The sequence below is a fragment of the Panthera onca genome, chromosome C2, assembly GCF_046562875.1.
Source record: "Panthera onca isolate mPanOnc1 chromosome C2, mPanOnc1 haplotype 2, whole genome shotgun sequence".
NCBI lineage: Eukaryota > Metazoa > Chordata > Mammalia > Carnivora > Felidae > Panthera > Panthera onca.
In genome coordinates, this window is record NC_138347.1 from 123,022,640 (window position 1) to 123,043,406 (window position 20,767).

At 47.8% G+C, this 20,767-nt stretch overlaps 1 protein-coding gene across 2 annotated transcripts in view; it reads right to left on the bottom strand.

Moving 5' to 3' along the window:
* The window catches only part of CLSTN2 (calsyntenin 2), a 603,610-nt gene that overhangs the window by 105,039 nt on the left and 477,804 nt on the right, over nt 1-20,767 (bottom strand). For both annotated transcript variants that reach the window (XM_078432292.1, XM_078432293.1), the window contains exon 6: nt 1,089-1,274. In XM_078432292.1, coding sequence (XP_078288418.1) covers nt 1,089-1,274 — 186 coding nt within the window. The remainder of the gene's footprint in view (nt 1-1,088; nt 1,275-20,767) is intronic.

Below are 20,767 nucleotides of genomic sequence, written 5' to 3' on the forward strand. Positions count from 1 at the left end.
CCAGCAATAGTAGTGGAGGGGTCACCAGGAGTGGATGGCAGCCTGCACTGTATCCAGGAGGTTCCTTTTCCTTTTGTGGAGATATAGTTACCCCAAATATAGGTCTAGTCTAAGAGCAAGCTCTTTTCTAAGCTCCCCACAGCACAGCTGGGGAATCAAATGGGAGTTCCTGAATATTCTTGGTGAGAACATGAGACAAACAAAATATATGTCGCCCACCTCACCCCAAGGCCCATCAACACGTCAATGGTCTGGTTTACCAAGCACATGGGACCATTCCCACTGTACTGAGCACTCCACAGGCTGACTGAAGAGATTTACATTCTAGCTCCCAAGGCCTGGCCTGTCTCCTCAGATATTGAGCTAAGCAGCCTTTATTCAGGTAGAACTACCTCCAAATTCTGTCTCTGTCACCTTCTAACTGGGATCGTGAGCAAGCCATTTTTCCTCTCTGGGCCTCAACTTTCCCATCGTTAGAACTGGATGAATAACAGCCTCCTCGCACTGAAGATGAGAGAATTAAATCAAGCGATGCATGTGAAGAGCCTAACAGGTGAACAAAGTCGCTGCTCGGTAAAGTGGTTTCCTTGTGCAGCACCTTCACCAGTCTTGCTTCCTTGCTCTTGGCAGCTTGTTTCCTGTGGCTTCGCCTCACAGAGGCAGTGGGTCCTTTCTGTCACACCGGGACACCTTCACCTGGGCCACCTCCGCCCCCACGCCAGCTCTTCTTCTCTGGTGTGGGCGGCCAGGATGGCTTTATTGGCATGCCACCTAAGCTGTCACATAGGTCCCATGCTTGGCCTGGGTCCCTGGCTTCTTCAGGCTCCACGATAGGTTGTCTTAAGTGCATTGTGTCGTTAATTGCTGATGAAGAGAGGAGGCTTTGTCCCATGCCTTGCCCACAGCCACACAGTTGGTAAATGGTGGGACCTGGTCAGGTGTGCCCGGTGCCCAGACCTGTGCCATCTGAACCCCTAATCATAGTAAGTAAACTTAATAATCATCCAGGAGGTATACATGTCGATGCGGTTGGCAGGGGCTAATTCTTTCATAATATAAGATATGCTTTGTATATCATTTTTACCCACCACACAACTTCTGAAGGGATCTCTCAGAGTAGGTCTCCCGGTCGCAGCCCTTGCCAATGTAATTGGTCTGTAGCTCCGTGGTGATCTGGATGGAGGACACGGCCCCGTCGCATGTCTCCAGGTGGATGCTGGGGAAAAGCGGCACGCTCCCCGAGCCAGGCTGATACTCAATCCTCTTGGTCCAGTCTGAATAAACGAGGAAAACATTAAAGGCAATCAGGTACGGCCAGTTCTGATGGAACACGTGTCTTTGAAAATGTGAATTTGTTCCAATGTAATTGACATCTTAGGGAATGACTTGAGGATAATGGGAATTTCACATTTGCCTAGGCAAAATCTCCTACTGGAGAAACACTAGGCGAATGCGGAAAACGGCAGCCAGCTGAGCTGAGCCAGGTAGGGATGCACAAAACACGCCCGTGGACACACCTCCAGCACCTCTCGGTGCCGCAGCCCACTATGCGTTATAAGCCACATCCACCTGCACCGGCAGTTGCAACTTTCCATCCCATCCAGAGAGCCCTGCGTCCGCCCCGCCACAGTACTGCCCCAACTGCCACCCTCCCCCGTCCTCTCTACATACAAACACCAGGTCTTTTCAAGGGGAAGTGCCGTGCTTATTGTAGTACTTATATATTTCTGAACCCTTTAACGTGTGTAAAACTGTGCTAATATTTTTTTCTTTGTGCCCTTCTTATCTGTCACCGATGACATTTTTGGGTGTTATGCCCCTCGCTCCCTGTTCCCCATTTTGTCTAGCGGGGTGCTTTTTAGGAACGCGTATGTCTTGTCACAAAATATGAGAGCACAGTAGTTCAGGATTACTTGGGGTCATGAGGTGGGGAGCGAGGATTCTTTCCCAAGCATTCAGGACCGTGGCTCACTTAAGGAGGGCTGATGGTCTTATGACTTCTTTTTAGAGGAAAAATAATTTGGAGGTGATCAAGTGTTGGAGAGGAACAAAACCACGATCAAAATGGCACGACATGAAATAGAGCAATCAACGAAAATAAACACCAAGAGAGAGTGTATACATGAATTGATCGGAACAGCAAAAGCAGCAATTGAAAGTCAGAGCAGATTCCAGGCAACGCTCACACTGACCGGCAACAGTTCTTGCTGACGACGGCAGGCATACCACGCTCGGTGAGGACACATGTCTGAGAGGTCTGTTCGACCCTAAGCCAGACGTGTGGGTAGAATCAAGGAATGTGACCTATGGATACTATTAGTTTATGAATCTCAAATGTTTGTCACACAGAACCTTGCTAGAAGGTATCCTTCTGCTGAAGCAGAAATAAAAAGCTATGAAATTGCCTGCGCTCACCTGTGAGAAACTGAGAAAGCCTGGCATGAATGGGTCAGTGTTCTTCACAAGTGCCCAGTGGGCCACTGGCTGCCATCTTTAGCAATTCCGGGGGAGGGGCCAGATGCCTTTGTTCACTGAGCACACGTTTGTTCAGGGTTTCCATGTCCTAGGCTCTGTTTGGAGCATCAGGGATGTAGCAGTGAAGGAGTCAGGAAAGGTCCCTGCCTTGTGGAGCTGGGGTGTGGGGTGAGGGGTGAGGGTTGGGGGGAGGGCTGTGCTATTCTATCTGAGAGGGTGAGTGTTATAAAAGGAAAAGTCGTGACAGAGAGAGACTCTTTAGATGGAGAGAATTCTGGTTTGAGCTGAGGTCTGAATGTCAAGGATGAATGTATGTGGGAAGACTCAGACAAGCAGGTCAGAAGCAGATGCCCCAGTGATCTTGGTTTGACTCTGCCTGGTCAGGAAGTTCTTGGGCAGGTTAATGAAGGTCTCCAAGCCTCAGGCACCTCATCAATAAAATAGGACACAATCATTGCACGGATCTCAAGTGTGGACGTGGAGTGAGGACTGAGGGCTTCAAGTGTGCATGGCATGCAGGAAAGGAAGGAGATGTTCAGTCCAAGGGGACAGGTGTCCCCTGCATTCCATTCCAGATAACCATGGAATCTGAGTTTAGGTCTGATTTTCTCAGAGTGTGCCATGAGCAGAGACTGCACACAGGGTTGTGAGGCTGGTCACCAGGAACTTACCACGGGAGGATATTTGGATAGGGACTTCATGCGAAACAGAGTGTACCTGATTGCATGCTTTTCCTCAGAGCCCCCAGGAACTGTGTCTGGCCTAGCCCATCACCTCCTGGACGATGAGATCATGGAGCTGCTCTGAGCCATGCTCCAGAGGCCCCAAGTTCAATTAAGATGAGCCACTGGAGGACAGAAAGTCCTGTCAGATGCATCTGAAGGTCATAGAGCTGTCAGAAGTAGTCCACACCAGACAAGCCTTGAGTCTTAGGTACAATGTTTCATGCCTCTGTGCAGTTGATCATGCTGTTTTTTCTATAGAGAGCTCCCTTTCTATCCCTTTCTGTTTTGTTAACTCCATGCAACCTTTCTGACTTTCTCTAGTCTGGGTAGATACACTCCTCTGTGCTCCACAACACCCTCAGCCTTCGACACAGCATTAGACTCCAAGCTTATGGTTCCTCCGAGTCCCCCTCACGCTCCATGCCCGGTGCCTGGCACAGAGTAGATGCTCACTCGATGTTGGTAGAAAGTGTGAATGAATCCTGTAGGATTCAGTTGTGTGCTTGCCTCCCCCAGCACCTGGATGCTCCTTAAAGGCAGGGATTGCTATGTTTATTTTTGATGACTCTACATCGAGGTCACAGGGCAGGGTGGACCTGGGGAGCCTCAGATACCTAGCCGTGACTGCTGCCGTGGCAGCCTTTCTTGAGCCACAGAAAGAACTTGTGGCCTATCTGCCCTGTCGCCGGTACTGCCCCTGGTTGGCCCCAACCTCAGTCCTACAGAACCACCTAGCCTGACAGCAGCCCATAACATGTTCATTTTTTATTTGTTTGTTTTCGTTTTGTTCTCAGGCAGGAAGCTGGTCCAGAACTGATGATGGAAGAGTCTCCCTCCTGATAACAAGAAATGGCATCAAGGAGGAGGAGGCCTTTTTCCCTTCCTTGCCTCACCTCTCTTTCCCTGGATCCTCCCTTTCTTTAGAGATGCAGTAGAAAGATGGAGAAAATGGTTTTGTGTAGCAGGCCTTGGTGTGAGCCTCAGGGACCAGTTTTTGAGGTTCTGCTACTTCTGCTGGTAGAAGCTCCTCCCACATTGCCTCCTTCTGGAAGTCTCTTCATTGGAGAAGCCCAAGCCATCCATGGTATTGATTCCCTTTACTCTGGGGGTGCTGCAGCTATCTAGATATTTTGGTGATTATCTTTGATGAGACATTCTACCTCAGGTCTTTTTTAGAAGGAATGAAAATAAAGAAGCAAATAAATATTGAAGGGAAGGTGAGTGGAGGCACAGGCTGAGTAGAGGGTTCATTCCTCTCCCCATCCCCTGGCAGGGGTGAAATTTCCTCTTTGGGAAGAAATCATGTACGAAAGACAGTTGGGAACATCACATCTGCAGCTGCTTTGGTGACCTCATGAGGCTTGCTTTTGAGGGTTTACGAGGAGCAGGCAAATTTGCAACCATATAATAAAAGAAATCGATGAAGCTTTCTGAGCATAGTGTCCTTGAGAGAGTGGGCAGCTCGCACAAACATCTTTCATTTTCCAAGAAGGAATTTGGGATGGGGAATGAGAGAGCAAAAGGCAAATCATCAAATTCAGCCTCTGTCACATGAAATGTCTATTCATCCTCATTTCCCAGAGGTCGGATAGCAAGATGGTTAAGACTATGACCTCTAAATTCAGTGTGCCTGAGTTCAAACCCCACCCTTACTCCTTCCTGCAAAATGTTTACCTTCTCTGAGCCTCAGCTTCCTCTTATGTGAAAGTGGTGCCTACTACCCAGGATTTGGGAGGGACTAAATGCAGACTCGTTTTAGCACCAAACACAAGGGTTATGTTCAATAGATACATTATTGTTAAATTATCATTTATTCAATAGCACTTATTGCAGGAACTAAAAGGACATACAATTATTAAGCACCTACAAGGTGCTAAGCACTTCTACATCTATTCTTTTGTTTGGTTCTCCCAACAGCCCAGTGATTATTAACTTAATTGTGCAGATGAGAAAGCCATGGTTGACAGCTGGTATGACTTGCCCAAGGCCATGCAGCTCTTTCGCAGCAGCTCAGCCATGATTCTGAGGATTTGCCAGGATGGAGAGCAAGTGTAATTTTTACAGATTCATTTTTGAATGTTTGATTTATACTGATAGATAGATAAAGACATAGACATAGATATAGATATACAGATATAGACAGATCTACCTATATAATGTATATTGTATATATTATATATACATATATATTTTATATATTATATATAATACATATTTTATATATATTATATATACATATATATTACATATAATATACTCAGACTCCTGAGTTTCCACTGCCTCACCTGCAGATTCAAGTTAGTTACTCCTCATGGGCTTGTTATGAGCATTGAAGGCTAAGGGCCCAACACAGTTGAAGCCCTTAGCCTTACTTAAATTGTGAGTTGAAGACTCACAATAGGAAAGTGTCACACCCTGCTTTACAAGCTTCCCACACTTCTCTGAGCTGTCCTGCTCGGAAATAAAGTCTTTCCAGTTTGTAAAGGACCTGGAGACTGGTTTATGAACTGTGGTTCAATTTTTTTCTTAAGTGAAGAGAAAGGAAGCAGACTATCTCCTGTTTTGATAAATCAGGATCAATTACCTCATAAGTATTCCTGGAAAAGCTAACAATAGAATGCCTTTAGGAATTAAACTCCTTCCTCCTGGATTAAGGATTTAGAAACATAATGATTTTATTATAATTCCTGCTAAATTTGGGGAACACATGTTTCTTATCAGGAGAATATTAACCACTTGGGACTCTCAGATGCCTAGAGGTGGAAAAAAGCAAATCTGAGACTTCTGGACAGTACAGGCGTTGGGGGTTCTTGTAATCCAAGACATTCAGAATTGTTCCCCTTCTGGGCTCAGAAGTGACACCGAAGGATGAAAAGGAAAGACACAGGTCTGTCAAAACACCCTTTTCTCCTTAACTGTGTTCTCGTGGGCCTGCAGCTCTTTGTGGCCTCAGCTGAAGACGCATCAGGTTTTCTAGAAAATTGCTGGATTCATACAAGGTGAGTTGCTGGATGTGGGGGTGCTGGAGCGTGGGAGGGCAGGAAGGGGTGGCCCCCTGCACAGGATTGTTCAGGCAGCTGACATTCTCACATTCTCTGCAGGCGTTGGCCATCTGGTGTCTTTGAGGACTTTCTCCAGGAGACAGGTAACTTTGAGTTGGGCACCGAGGGACTTCCTTTCCTACTGGGGGAAGCTAGGGAGGTACTTTTGCTCAGCAGCAAGCACCTTTATCCCCAGGACCACCCAGTACATCTGAATTGGGGGTGGGTTAGGAAGTAGAGGGGCTGGCAAAGTAAGTAGAGGTCAGATGATGAGGGTAAGCAGTTTGGGTTTCACCTTAAAGCTAGTGAAGAGCCTTAAATGGGTGTTTAGTAAGGACATAAAGAATCCAGATTCTGCTTTGAAAACATTTGGCAGCTGGATTATGTCTGGTGTTCATTTTCAGAGCATTAGAACACTCCTGATTGCCACCTCTTAATCCATGCAGAGGGCCACCCTCTGACAGGGTCACACAATGAGGAATTAACTTCAATTCAGTTAGATTCAATTTAATTAAATTCAAGATTGTTAACCCTGCAGCTGGACAGACTCAGGTTTGAACCCTGGCTCTGCCACTTCTTGGCTGTGTAGCCTTGAATAAATCACTGAACCTCTCTGAGTCTCATTTTGCATCTGTAGAATGAAGATAACCCCCTGGAAAGTTGCTTTGTGGAATTGGGGGAAAGGTATGAAAAGCAGCAGGCACAGAGAGCTACTGTTATTACTACTACTATCATTCTTGGATCATTCTTACCATTTTTCAGTTGTCAGGTCTTTACTGAGCACCTACTGTGTGCCAGGCAGAGCCCTAGACATGGGAGGCTGAGAAGTAGGACTCATAGCCCCTAACTGGATGGATCACAGTGAAGGCAGCAGCCACAGATAGCAGCCAGAGGAACAAAGAGCAGGCCCCAGTGAACAGAGAAGAAGTAAATTATGCTGAGTAGTAGAGAGATCAATGGAGCCTCCCTGGAGGAAGTGACCTGGGCATTTGTTTTAATATAGATTTTATTTATTTAAGTAAGGTAAGGCGAACAGATCAGGATGCTGTTCCATTGAACAGATCGTTTGTTACACTCACAGATCCCAAGGAGTGGGGCTATGCCAAGTCACTGAGGGCATGGGGAGAAGCAATGCGGTCAGTCGGGAGGCAGAGGAGGGGGAAAACTGTGGGCATGGGCCTTTATTGTGGTTTCCAAGGGAAGGAATGGGCAAAGCATGGTAACCAGGTTTAAGAATGCCAAAAATGCAGTCTTATAAAGCGGGTGGCTCAGTGGGTTAAGCGTCTGACTTCGGCTCAGGTCATGATCTCACGGTTCGTGGGTTTGAGCCCTGCGTCGGGCTCTGTGCTGAAGCCCAGAGTCTGGAGCCTGCTTGTGATTCTGTGTCTCCCTCTCTCTCTGCTCCTCCCCCACTCATGCTCTGTCTCTCTCTCTCAAAAATAAAAAAAATTAAAAAAAAAAAGACTGCCCAAAATTCTAGTTTGTGTAATTTCAGCAGCTTCTGGTATACAGGGGCTGTCCTTTGTTGTCTGCTACTGGCCCTGGGGTGGTTAGGGCAGATAGATGGTGATAGATGGTGGCACAGGGTATGAGAGCCCAATAAAGAGGGTGATTGGGGGAGTATGGGTTCTGGATTGGTTGGTCTGCATTTGAAAAGCAAAAGGGTAAGTTGTTTCCTATATCTAGGAATTGGCTAGCCCTGATGGGGAGTCCCTCCAGGGTCAGCAGGACCCCAGTTATCAAAACATCAGAATATAGACAATAAAGGCATGGTTAATGCAGAACTGCAGAAGGAGGGGGAATGCCAGAAAGCAGAATAGAATCCCAGGATGTCTCCACCATGGCCTTGGGGCTTCTCAAGGCCAAAGGAGGCTATTTAGATGGAAGGAGGCTATTTAGATGGTACCCACCACCCCAATCTACAGCTCAGCAGCCTAGCCATGACTCAAAAAGTGTCAGACCTGTGTAAGTCATGGGGTGTCCTCCAGGGGGCGTAGTGTCACATGGGCCAGAACTTTGGGGCCCACTGAGTGCTGAGCCGGTAGGGATCTTCTGTAGAGTAGGTAATACTGAGAACAAACTGAGGGTTGTTGGGGGGTGGGGGAGAGGGGAAAGTGGGTGATGGGCACTGAGGAGGGCACCTGTTGGGATGAGCACTGGGTGTTGTATGGAAACCAATTTGACAATAAATTATATGTATAAAAAAATGGGAAAAAATGAAAAAAAAAAGTTAAAAAATGAAAAAAAAAAAAAAAAAGATTCTTCCAAGGCCTTTGTAAAATGGTAACAAAAGCTGACGTCTGAGACTCACCTTCTCTCCCCTCTCCCCACATGGCTCCTGGGGGTGAGTTCTTCTGTGCCCTCGCCTGGCTTTGGGTAGGGCCGTGATGACACTTAGACAACAGAGTGTGAGACCCTCCTCTGTTAACCAGCTATTGCACGCTGGGCCAGATACTCTGCCTCAATTTCCTCAAGTAAAATGAGGGGAGATTACAACCACATCTCCTGGGGATGTCGTGAAGTTTAAGTGAGACAATACAGGTGGGAGACTCAGGACTTGTGCCAGGCCCACCTGACTCCAAAGCCAAACCCCAGAAAGAATTCCTTGCTTTTCTGAATTCTTTTTCTTGTTACATTTCCTGAACTGCTGCTATAGGTCTGTAACTATGGGGAGGGACATTCAGCTGGAAGGAGACAGGAGGAGATGAGGAATCAGTGAGGCGGGACATCCAATCCTGGCTCTAAGACTAGCTTCGTGCTGAGAAGGGCCTTGTGCTTGCTTTATTTTTTAATTCTTTTAGGTTTATTTATTTATTTAGAAAGAGAAACAGAGAGTGAGCAGGGGAGGGACACAGAAAGAGGGGGAGGGTGAATCCCAAACAGGCTCAGCACTGCCAGCCCGAAGCCTGATGTGGGGCTTGAACTCATGAACTGTGAGATCATGACCTGAGCCAAAACCAAGAGTTGGACGCTTAACCGACTGAGCTACCCAGGCACCCCGCCTTGTACTTGCTTTAATGCTCTGCTGTCCCTGTCTTGAAATTCTAAATAATTTTCACACAAGAGGCCCTCCATTTTTATTTTCATCTGGGACCCACAAATTATGTAACTGGTCCTGCCTTTCAGCTAAATAGCCTTGGGCATGTTCCTTAACCTTTCAGAGCCTCAGTTTCTTCATCTGCAGAATGGGGATTGTTGTTATCCACCCTAAAAGGAGGAACCCGGGCCTTGGGGTCAGACCCAAGTGTGAATCCTGGGTCTCCCACTTGGTACCACATACGGTGGGCCGGTCATCTCCCTCTCTGCCTGAGCAGGCAGACACTGGTTATATGCTCACCTAAAGCAGAGCTCTTGATAGGGTTTGTGTCAGATAATAAATGCAAACCACTGGGGCGCCTGGGTGGCTCAGTCGGTTAAGCGTCCGATTTCAGCTCAGGTCACGATCTCGCAGTCCGTGAGTTCGAGCCCCGCGTCGGGCTCTGGGCCGATGGCCCAGAGCCTGGAACCTGCTTCCGATTCTGTGTCTCCCTCTCTCTCTGCCCCTCCCCCGTTCATGCTCTGTCTCTCTCTCTCTGTCTCAAAAATAAATAAACGTTAAAAATAAATTTTTTTAAAAAAATAAATGCAAACTACTTAGCCCTGTGCCCGACATAGAACAGGCCCCTACACAATTTAACAGGCATTAAATTACGTGGCTTTCTCTTCTCCAATTAAAAACAATTACACAGGCACAATTTACAAAGAAACAAAAACACAAACTCTCTGAACTCAATTACAAATATAAGGAATCCTCTCTCTTCCTTTATTACTGACCCCTTTCCATTTACTATATTTTACTTTCACAAAGTCAGATAATTTTATTACCTTTTAATTCTTACTAAAAAGAGATATCTTAATTAACTATAAAAGAGAACACGGGAGGGGAAAAACACCGCTGTGCCCACCCATATCCCGGGTTAAGCCTCAAGGCTTTGCCTCTGCCTGGGTGTTCAATTCCTGCCCTTCCTGTGGCTGGTCCTCCTCTGCCTCCAGGCTTCAACTCACTCATGACTTTGTAGGGCCTTCTCTGCCTCACCTTGATGACCAGCAACCTGCTTCCACATAATCCCTGCCTGTCCTCCCCTCTGGAGAATTATTTACTTATTTGTTTCTGGCCCATTCCTGCTCTGGAGCATAACCTATACATCACTGCAGTGCCTGGCCCATAACAGGTGCTCAGTAATGAGTGATTAGGTATATGGAAACCAACACACGCATGCACACACACACACACACACACACACACACACTCCGATTTCCCTGTCAGAGGTGAGGAAGGCAATCCTATGGATTCAGGGAACCCTTGTTGCTGACCATGTAAGACTGCACACCTTGCCTATCATCCACCCAGCCCCCAGCCAGCCCCCAAATGACAGACTGCCAGTCATTAAAGTGGAAAAATTCGAGATGTGGCTGCTGTGTGTATGTGTGTGTCCATATGTGTGCAGGCACACACCCCAGCCTGAATGTGAGTGTCTGAGGGCAAGTGTATATAATGATGAAAGTGCATTGACATATGGCTCCAGCTCTGGAAAACTTCATGTATTTTCAACCCTTTTAATACCTCCCTCACCCTTGCGACATCACAATAAATGCCAAATGAAATAGAAATTTGTCCTCAAATTGTGTCCTGCCTATGAAGTTCTCTCTGGTTTCCTGATGGCAGAGGGGTTTTAATTTTGTCTCAAATTCACACTGTGACTCGTTGGCCTGAGAAAACCCTCACATCTCCACCAGGGTGATCTCAGAGTCATGTACATAAACACTTTCAGGCCTTACTCTGGGAACACCTGGCAAACTGTAGACAGCTTTCTGCCCAACAGCTTCTGGCTGCAGCCAGCAGCTTCTATCATACCCTCTTCCCAGCCTGTCAGTGTCAACCAGGAGAAACCATGCCATTAGGCAAGGACCATGGAGGGAGGCTTGCTGAGCAGACTAAATTGGAAAGATGATCCAAACCATTTTAGATTTTGTGGAGGGTGAGGGCAAGGCCATGTTGCCAGAACAATGCTACTGTGGTCTGCAGACTGGTATGGTCCCTGAACTGCTTGTTATGTCTGTCATGACGTCAGTTGAGAAATCAGCAGTAAGCATTTAGAAACTTTTCTAGCAATTTGGCAGAGGAAGTTTATGTTTGTTGAATCTAATAAAAATAAAATTTGGGTTTAGAGTTTGAATGTCTTCACTGTTTATTTCATTTCCCCAGAAATTTGTTTCCATTATATTTTTATAAAGTTCTGGTCCACAAGTGATTGGGGAAAAAAAAAACCCTGGTTCTTCACCGCAGATGATTTAAGAAGCATGCTTCTAGATTATACCCTATTTTAACAGTTTCCTAAAACTTACTTCCAAAGGCTTTATATCTAGAAGGAAGTACTTCAGAGCATTGTAACATTTTACCCTCCACATGCAAAGGGCCATTAAGGCTTCCTGCTTCTGAATTTTAGATGGCTACCAAGATCAAGGTCTCTCCACTCTAGTTTAAGGCCATCATGTCTTCTCACCGGGACCAATCACTATGACAATTTCCTATCTCACTCTCTTTGTCTTTCTAATCTACACTGGTCACTGCTGCCTAACTGCAATACAAGCAGTTCCTCTTCTAGGAAGTCCTCCATGATTGCCCCAGGCTGGACCACATTCTCTCCTCCCCAATTCAGAGTTTGCAATGCACATCATCTGTGTGGGATTCACACTGTGTTCCCCAAATTATCGTCTGTAGACAGGCGCAAGATCAGGGCTAGCCTCAGAAGAATCACCAGAAACATCTTCTGAAGACACTAATACCTGGGTCCCACCTTAGGAGATTCCAGTGGAAGGTTTTGAGGACAAGGGTCTGGAATCTGTCATTTTAACCATCCCCCTAAGTGACTGGGTTGCACAGACAGACTTGGAAGCCACTAGCCCAAACAATATGGGCAATGAACTCCTGTTCCTCCTCCCACTGCATTCATGCCCCAACAGCCAGCAAGGGGCTGAGAAAGGATTTCTGCCCCCCACGCAGGACGCCCAAAGGGAGACCTGTCTACTGCCTGGAACCTGACCCAGTAGGGTAGGACAACATACCAAATGAGTTCAGAACAAGCTGTCTTTTCTTTCTCTACCTTCTGCAGGGCAAAGCACAGGTTCTAGTCCCCAGAAGAACCATGAATGTGGGACCCAGGGCTCTCAGTGGGGAGAAAGCCACTTCTGGTTGTGCACATTGGATGATTACTCCTGACCATGCCCTCCTCCCAGTGATTTGGGACTTAGCCATGCAAGTGGCTTTGACCAGGAGAATAAACTAGTCATTTATTTCTGTAATTGTTTTTTGTCTGCAACTCTATATCCCCTGCTACCCCATCAGAAGTTCCGCGAGAGCAGGGTCTATATCTGTTTAGTTTTAAAATCTCCAGTACCTGGTACACTTCCTGGACCACGGTAGCCTCTCACTGAATATTTGGGAAATGGACTGGCGAGGATGTTTCGTGAAAGGCACCTGTCTTTCTGGGGCTCGGGGAATTCCTTTGGCCGTCCTGCTTTGGTCAGACTTTCTCCTTGATGCATTCCTTGTGGATTCTCCTGCTTGCTCCAGCCTCTGTGAACTGAAGAGGCTCGGATCCACTCTGTGTGTGCCGCTTCTCCAGGGCCCCCGGATCTGCACACAGCCTTTGGGCTTTCCTCTGCTCCCATGCCTGGCGCAAGCCCCTGGACACCGCGCCCCAGTGCAGCTAGCCCCTGGCCAGCCACGTGTTGTGAGGGGACCCATTCTCTTCTGTGTGGCTCTCTGATGCCAGTGCCAGTGCCTCCATTCCCCAAAAGGCCTCTGAGCTTGGTAGTATTGGGCACCACCTCTTTAAAGCTGTGTGGTCCCCCTTCGCCCTGGCTCCAAGCTCCCTGGGGGTGTTGGGGAGCAGCTGGTGCTGCCATTGAAGTGAACCCTGTGGTGTTCAGCAACCAGGACTCCCACCCAAAGCTTGGCTGCTACTTTCTTCCCAACTCCTTCGTCTCCAAAGATTCTCAACTCACATGCCTCTCAACTCCCAAACAGAAACACAGCAGGCAGAATTGATGCTAGAAAGGTGTAGAAACCAAGCAATTCAAGAGCAGCTTTTCTGAAGGATAATTCTCCCAAGGGGGAAATCATTAACTCAACCAACCAGGGTACTTTCTCTTGGATTTATAGAAACTCTTCTCTCTTATGTCCAATAAACATGAGCATTTTCCAGGCAATTTTCTTATCTTGGGACAAATGTATTATTGGTGCAAGATGGAGTAGCTATTCTTCAAGAATCTTTAGTTTTATGGCTTTGAAAAGCTTCTGCAGTGCAGGATTATAGTTTTGTTCACGCACACATTTTCAGCCTTTTTGTAAAGATGTCCTCTGTATACTTTTCCTGCTCCAGCGATATAGATCCCCTTAATCTACAGATCACTTGTACACGGTCGCAAAACTTTTTTATTTTTTAAATAAAAAGACTGTGACTCTGGGTGATATTACAGTCCCGGAGGACTTTTCATTTCACCGAACGGCATTCTAAAATTGGAACCGAATTATCGTCTCTTCAGAAAATACAGTACACATCTGCAGAGTTGGTCACACACACCGGAAGCCCGGGAGTGCATGTGCGTGAAGGTGGGGAGGGCTGTCACTCATGCTACTGCGGGGCCGCACAGGCCATCACAAATGATTGGACTGGTGCTTGGCAAAACATATCTCAGGCCAGGAAATGCCCATGTACTTGGGCCCAGGTGACATACTCCCGAGAAAGCGATTCAAAATGCAAAGACTTTTGCACAGAGAGCTTTACTGGTGCACAAAAAAGGAAAATGGAGCCAAGCTAAAGTCAATCACACTGCACCCTATCTAACTGCAAGGACACAGACAAGCACGTCTGACCTTCTGTGAAGGAATATTATGCAGCTGCGGAGGGGGTGGTGAGGCTTTATGATGCACGACAGTGCATAAGGCCTAAAGTAAGTGCAGCTTGTAAGCACCAAGCTGTCCTGGGGATACTCCTCCCTGCCCCTTCCACTACTGCCTCTTTCCCCACACCCTCAGTGCACCTGGAGACCTGCACTGACACCTCAGGTCTCAGCCTCTTGTCACCTTCCCTGGGAAGCCTTTCTAAAGGGTTGGGTACCCCTTCTCTCTGCTTTCCTAGCCCCTGGGTCCCCTGGCGACTGCTCTGACTTCCCTGTATGGGAATGATCTCTTCCTGACCTGTCCACCTGCTTGCCCTCACCCCACTGCTCCAGCTCACAGTCCCTAGGGGCTCACCATCCGCCTGGCACAGAGTTGACCCTGAGTGGAGTTCCATGAGTGGAGTGGAAGTTTTGAGAGCTTCTCTGTTGTGCCAGGACCATGGCTGGCCCTCTGCATGGTTATAGAGGGTCAACGCTCCCAAACCCTGTAATGACATCTGAAGGGACATGATATGCTCAACAATGTGACTCCAGGGCCGCCCTGGCAGACCAGGGAAGACTCATAACTACATGTGGTCACTCTATCTACCAAGTACCATGTGAAGTGGATGAGGGGAGAAGAGGACACTGTTCCTGCCCACTTTAGAGGTGAGGACAAGTGTGGCAAGGAGAGGTAGGCAGCTTACCATAGTTCACATTTATCACTAGAACCCAAGTGTCTGGCTGGCACGCAGGTGGTGACACTGGTGCCCGGGCTGGCTAGGTCTGTCCTCCCACTCAGGGATGCAGGGAGCTGGAAGAAAACCACCATTCAATGGTCTTTGTGCTGGGCTTCTCACAAAGCCCAGTCCACCTGGCATCCATGTGGGGAAGGGAGTCATAGGAGGGGCATTTCACTGATGAGAGAGCTGAGGCTAAGATGTCAAAAGACCTGCCAAAGGTCACACAGTCAGAAAATGATGCCAAGAGGCTGGCCCGACTCCTAAACCCACTATAGTAGCTTCTCTTTCTTCTCTTCCTTCATCCTCCTCACTGGTACCATGGACCCGTTCCTGTGGCCGGCCACAGGTCTACCTCATGACAACCCTCTGAGACAGGTACAAGAGCCTCATTTTGCAGACGCCACATCTGAAGGTTCAGAGAGGTTACGTGGCTCCCCTAATGGCCCTGAGCTGAGGGCATGGTAGAACCTGGATTTGAACTCTGCTCTTTCTGGCTTCACAGCCATCCCTCTGAAGCCCCGCCCTCTGCTGACTCCCTGCAGGGAGCAATTCTGGCAGGCTGCAAAAACTTAAAAGAACTATCAGTGGAAGAGGCTGATCACGTGTGGTTCCAGGGCAGACCTGTGTCTACAAAGAGATGGGGTAGAGCATATGGGTTCTAAGTCAGAAAACCCAATACCATCCACTGTTCTCCCTCTCAGCATCTGTGTGTCCTTGGGTAAGTCCCATATCCTCGGTAGTCCGGTCCTCAAGGAGTCATCTAAGAAGGCTGAGAGGTGGCCTCACTACTCTGGATGCAGGCAGGTCCCAGAGGTGGGCTCGTGTGGCAAGAGTGATACCTCCCCCACACCATTCCACAAGCCACAGTCCTCGCTCAAGGCTGCCCCGATGTCCAATCACACATTTTTCTCACAACACGAGGGAAGGATTCTAACTACAAAATTTTTCTCAAAATAGCCTTCAATGGTCTCAAAAGGTGGTCAGCATTCTCCTTTGCTTGGAGACACATTGTAGATGACAAGACAGGAGATCTGTGTCTACAGACAGATGGGACTGAGATTGATGTAGGTCCTGGATATAACTAGTTAAGGCCAGTGTCTTAACCTCAATGTTCTCATCTGCCAAAAGGGAAAAAAACAGCTTTCAGGGTATATACTGAGGAGTAAATGGGACAGTACACGCATCCCTGTTAGACAGGGTTTGGCAAAGATTAAATGCTTACTCACTGGTGACCGTTACGCTCATTGAGCTCTGTTTGGGACAAATGCGGTCTGCCTGCACCCCCTCCCCGCCAGGGCTGAGACGATTAGACCCAGAAACTTCCCAAGCCCATTTCCACTCATGTTCACATGGAGGCACAGGGGAGCCAGGTAAAAACAGGCTCGAGCAGACGAGCTTCCCCAGCAGGTCTTTAAGCACATTAAGACGCCACCGAGTAGGTAAATCAGCATCGTGTACAGAAGCCATTTGTTGCACCATAATGATCGGCTGTGTCAGTGATGTCAAAACAGGTCGTTATTCACGGAGGAGTGCCCCTGGAGGCCCTCTGCCAGGAGCTCGGATGCTCTCCTGGCAGATCTGAGCGGACCCAAGGTGCAGCTGCCCCGGGGTCACTCTGCCGGAGTCAGTGGAATTGGGCTTCAGTGATGGCTTTTCCAATTATTTGGGAAGAAAATGCTCCATTGTAACTTAAAAAAAAAAAAAAAACAGCATAAAGGGAACTAAAAGAGCTGCTGTTCATTGAGCCCCCGTGTGTGTGGTTAAGAGCACAGTGTTCCACAGGCAGGCTTGCTTCTGGCCCTCAGGAGAAGGCATTATTGTCCGTTTCTATGTAGGCAAGCTGAACCAGGCAGGAGTGACTTTCCTGAGGATGCAGCATGGGTTAGAGCTGAGGAGGGACTGAGGCCTGTGTGCCCAGCCCCCCAGACTGTGCTTTTTCCACACACCCCACCCCACTGTCTCCCTTTGGTCCAATCTAAAGCTCTAAAATCAAGTCTGCAAAGCTCAAGACACACAGCCTTACTCAATTCTATAAATTTCCGTGTGTGTGTGTGTGTGTGTGTGTGTGTGTGTGTGTGTGTGTATGTGTGTGCACACACAGGCACATGTATCCACTTATATGATGGTACCTATCTTACCAATTTTAGTCATAACATTATTTGCATGGTAATCTAAGTTTTATAAAGCACTTCCAAACATAGGACCTCTTTGGGCCTCCTTACAATCCTGCCAGATGATTAGGCCAAGGGTTATGATTCTCCATTAACAGCTGAGGAAACCCAGGCTCAGACAGGGCAGTGGCTTCAGCAAAGGCTATGGCCAATCACGACAGGGCTAATGGTTGGCCTGAGCCCTTTTCACTCTCACTCAGCTCTGTCGTCACTAGTTTGTTCCTGAGTCCTGCACCCCCAGACCCCATCACCTTCCTCAGCCTTGGGGAGGGTTCAGAGGATGGATATCTAAGGAATAAGGGGAAGGGCGTGACTGTAGAGAATAGGGACACAGGGAGAGGAGATGATATGACAAAGGGGAAAGTCAAGAGGATAGGAGAAGCCTGAAGGTGGAGAACACCTATGGGATGAAAGAGCAGAGCCCCTGGGGATGAACGTCAAATAAAGCCAGGTACTGGTGAATGGAAGGGTGGAAGGTGGGTAATTTTCATGTTCGGTTCTCTTACAGGGGAAGGTAGCTTTCCCTACTCTGGTGTGAGTTGCTGTGCTTGGGTCTGCCATCTTTGGGTTTGAAGTTTCACTTATGTCTCAGGCTCACATTGTGTTTCTCTGGCCCATGTGATCACCAGAAGCAACTTCAGGTTTAGGCAAAAAGTATCTGAGAGATGGACAGTCTGCAAGTGTGGGTTTATTTTCACATGAGCTATCATTTAAGGCACTGGTGCACCAGACCAGCATCAATCCAGGAAAGATGGATGTGTTGGGCAGGGCAAGGAGAGGGCACACAATGAATGTCAGGGGACGCCTTAGGTGCCACATGTACAGTGCTTCATTGAACTGGAGCCACCCTTTCAAGCTAAGTCTCATCGCCTTTTTGTAGATAAGGTGATGGAGAGGTGAAATGTGTTGCCTGAGGGTACTCAGGTGGCTTCTCTTCTGAACAATCTCCTGAGATGCCATTTTAGAGCTAGTAACGTGCCCCTTTGGAAACTCCCAACCTCCTTGTTCTAGCCTTCTTCTCCTGCCACTTCAGTAATTCTCTGAGATAGGCAGTTATAACTTTGAATTCTATCTATGCCATTTATCAGCTGTGAGATATTGAGCAAGGTCACTCAAACGTTCTTAACCCTAAGTTTTCCTTATCTGTAAAGTGGGCTAGAATTGCATATCTCACAGGGTTGTTCCTGTCCTCTGTGCAGCAACACAGAGGACTTTTTGGACTTCCATGTTCCTTTTCTTCTGTCTTAATGTGTCTATTTGGTGTTCCATTCTTTCTAGGCTGTCCAAGGCACTCCAATAAATTACTTCTCACTAAGGTGTCAGTGGAAGATAATAGCTCCATGCAGGTGTCACCAAGTATTCTCTGTAGAGGGCCAGAAAGTAAACATTTAGGCTTGGAGGACCATCTGGTCTCTGTTGAAACTGCTCAGCTCTGCTATTAGAGTGCAAGAGCAGCCATGAGATGATATGAAATGGACGAGCATGGCAGGATGCCAATAAAGCTTTATTTATAGGCACTAAAATGTGAATTTCATGTGGCCCAAAGTATGATTCGTCTTTGATTTTTTCCAGTAATTTAAGGTGCACAAACCATTTTCTGACTCACAGTAGTACAAGAACAGGTGGTCAACTAGATTTGGCTTGCAGGCTATACTTTGCTGACCACTGGGTTCATAGTGATTCTTCCAAGAGACATTTACATTTTAAGCTGGGAGTTATCCTTTAGAACAAAAAAGTTGGTACCCGAATGGTGGCATACTGGACACACTGGCAGTACCGTGAAGGCCAGGACTGAGGGCAAGGAGCCAACATTTCTTCTGCCATTCTGGCAATGCCCTCGTACGTCAGCCTGCATTAAGGGAAGCACCATCATGCAAGCTTCAGATGGACACAGTTTCACCTTCTGAGCCTTGCCTGTCTCTAAGCAAATGTGGGTGCCTTCTGGGCTTATCACCCTAAGATTTGAAATCAATGCCTTTCATGTAGTAAAACCTAAGCCAGCTCTTCTGTGTACTTGACCAATAATTGATCTGATTTTGGAAGGGGCAGGGTGAAGCCAGCTGACCCCTGGGGCCTGGGGTATTTTCTCCTTGGCAGGGTGATGGGCAAATGGATGGCTGCAGGGGGACAGGGACATATACTTGACAAGACTTAGCAGCAGTCAACTTCAGACGTGCTTGGCTGCCAACCTCATCCCCTTGCCTGTGGGCTCTCATGGGCTTTGACTGCAAATCTAACTTCCTTTGCTGTCCAGTACTTTGGATTGGCTTTTGAAGAAATACATGATTTTAGGTACTTTTCCAGAAGTGACCCATTTAAAAGTGTTCTCAGGACAAATCATCCTTTTCAGCTGGTTCCTGACCAGTCTCTGCATCTATGTGGTTGGCCAAGAAGTCCTTCTTTCCCCCCAAATCCCTCTCACCACACAGGGTCATGAAAGCCTCTAGGCTCCCCAGTGCTTTTGAGGTAACACAGGAGGCCCTGCCTTCGTGACCTGGTCCCCATAGGCCCATCCAGCCTCCTCCCCCCATGCCCCAGCCACACCATGCTCCTTCCCACTTTCCTGACCTCTGCTCCCTAGTGTGGAACACTCTTCTCTATGCTGAAACTATTATCCTTCAAGATTTGGCCCAGGCACATCTCCCCAGGACCCCTGCAAGGTTAAGTGTCTCTCTTCTGTGTCCCCAAAGCCACCTCCACCAGACCTTTTGTCCTCAGTACTTCCTTGACCTCATCTCCTTCTGCACTACGGGTCCTGGTACGTCGTGTCTGTCTCTGGATCCCTGGCCTTCAGCACACAGCGGGCCTCAGTAAAGGGTGAATGAATTCACTCAGCAATGTCTCCCCCTGAGTAGTGTGTGTTGTCAACTCTCACAATGCAAATAACTAAGGGATAATTCATCTCAACCAGCAGCTTTCGTGCTGCGGTCCTTCCAACACGGAAGTCCTAGATGCACTCTGTGTGTTCATAGATTTTTTCTGTGCGACCTTCTTTCTTGTTCAGTGTGAAGGCCGTGGACCAGCTACATCCAGAAGCGCCCCAGACTGAAGAAGTCAGGATCTGCAATGTACCCTGGCTCCCAGGTGCTCCTGTGCGCATGTGGGTGCCAGAAGCCCTACTCTATCAGATACCACCTTTCTTCCTGACCAAGGCCTGATTTGTGGAATGGCAGACACACTGAGACCATCTGATGTACCTCGGGAAATGGTCAAGCCCAAAGAGCAGAGAAAAAGTGGCTTGTTATGCGGCTGCATCTTTTTTTCTCTCCATATGAAATAGGGCAGCTTACTGTGAAGGTGAAGGTGAAGGGACCAGGAATTGGGCCCGTGAGAGGAGGTCTAGGAACTGACAGTGCTGGTTGAACTGGTGCGGGGCGAGGGGTGGTTGTGCTCAGCGATGACGGGGGCAAGGAGAGAGGGGGTCCTGCGGGGGGTTGGAGTCTGGAAACTTGGTCTGGCACACGAACAATCCAGAATGGCTGCACGTCTGGGCAAGAAATGGGGAAGGGCCACCAGGGAAGTCTGCCGTGACTCTCTCCAGAGGGCAACTGTTTTGCATAAAGGGACTTGAAATACTGAACTCTGCTTCTCTACTGGCAGGAGCAGGTAACAGACACAAAATCTGACTTGCGATAATAAAAGGAAAAATACACTAAATAAGTGTTATGAAGACAATGTTTTCATCTTGC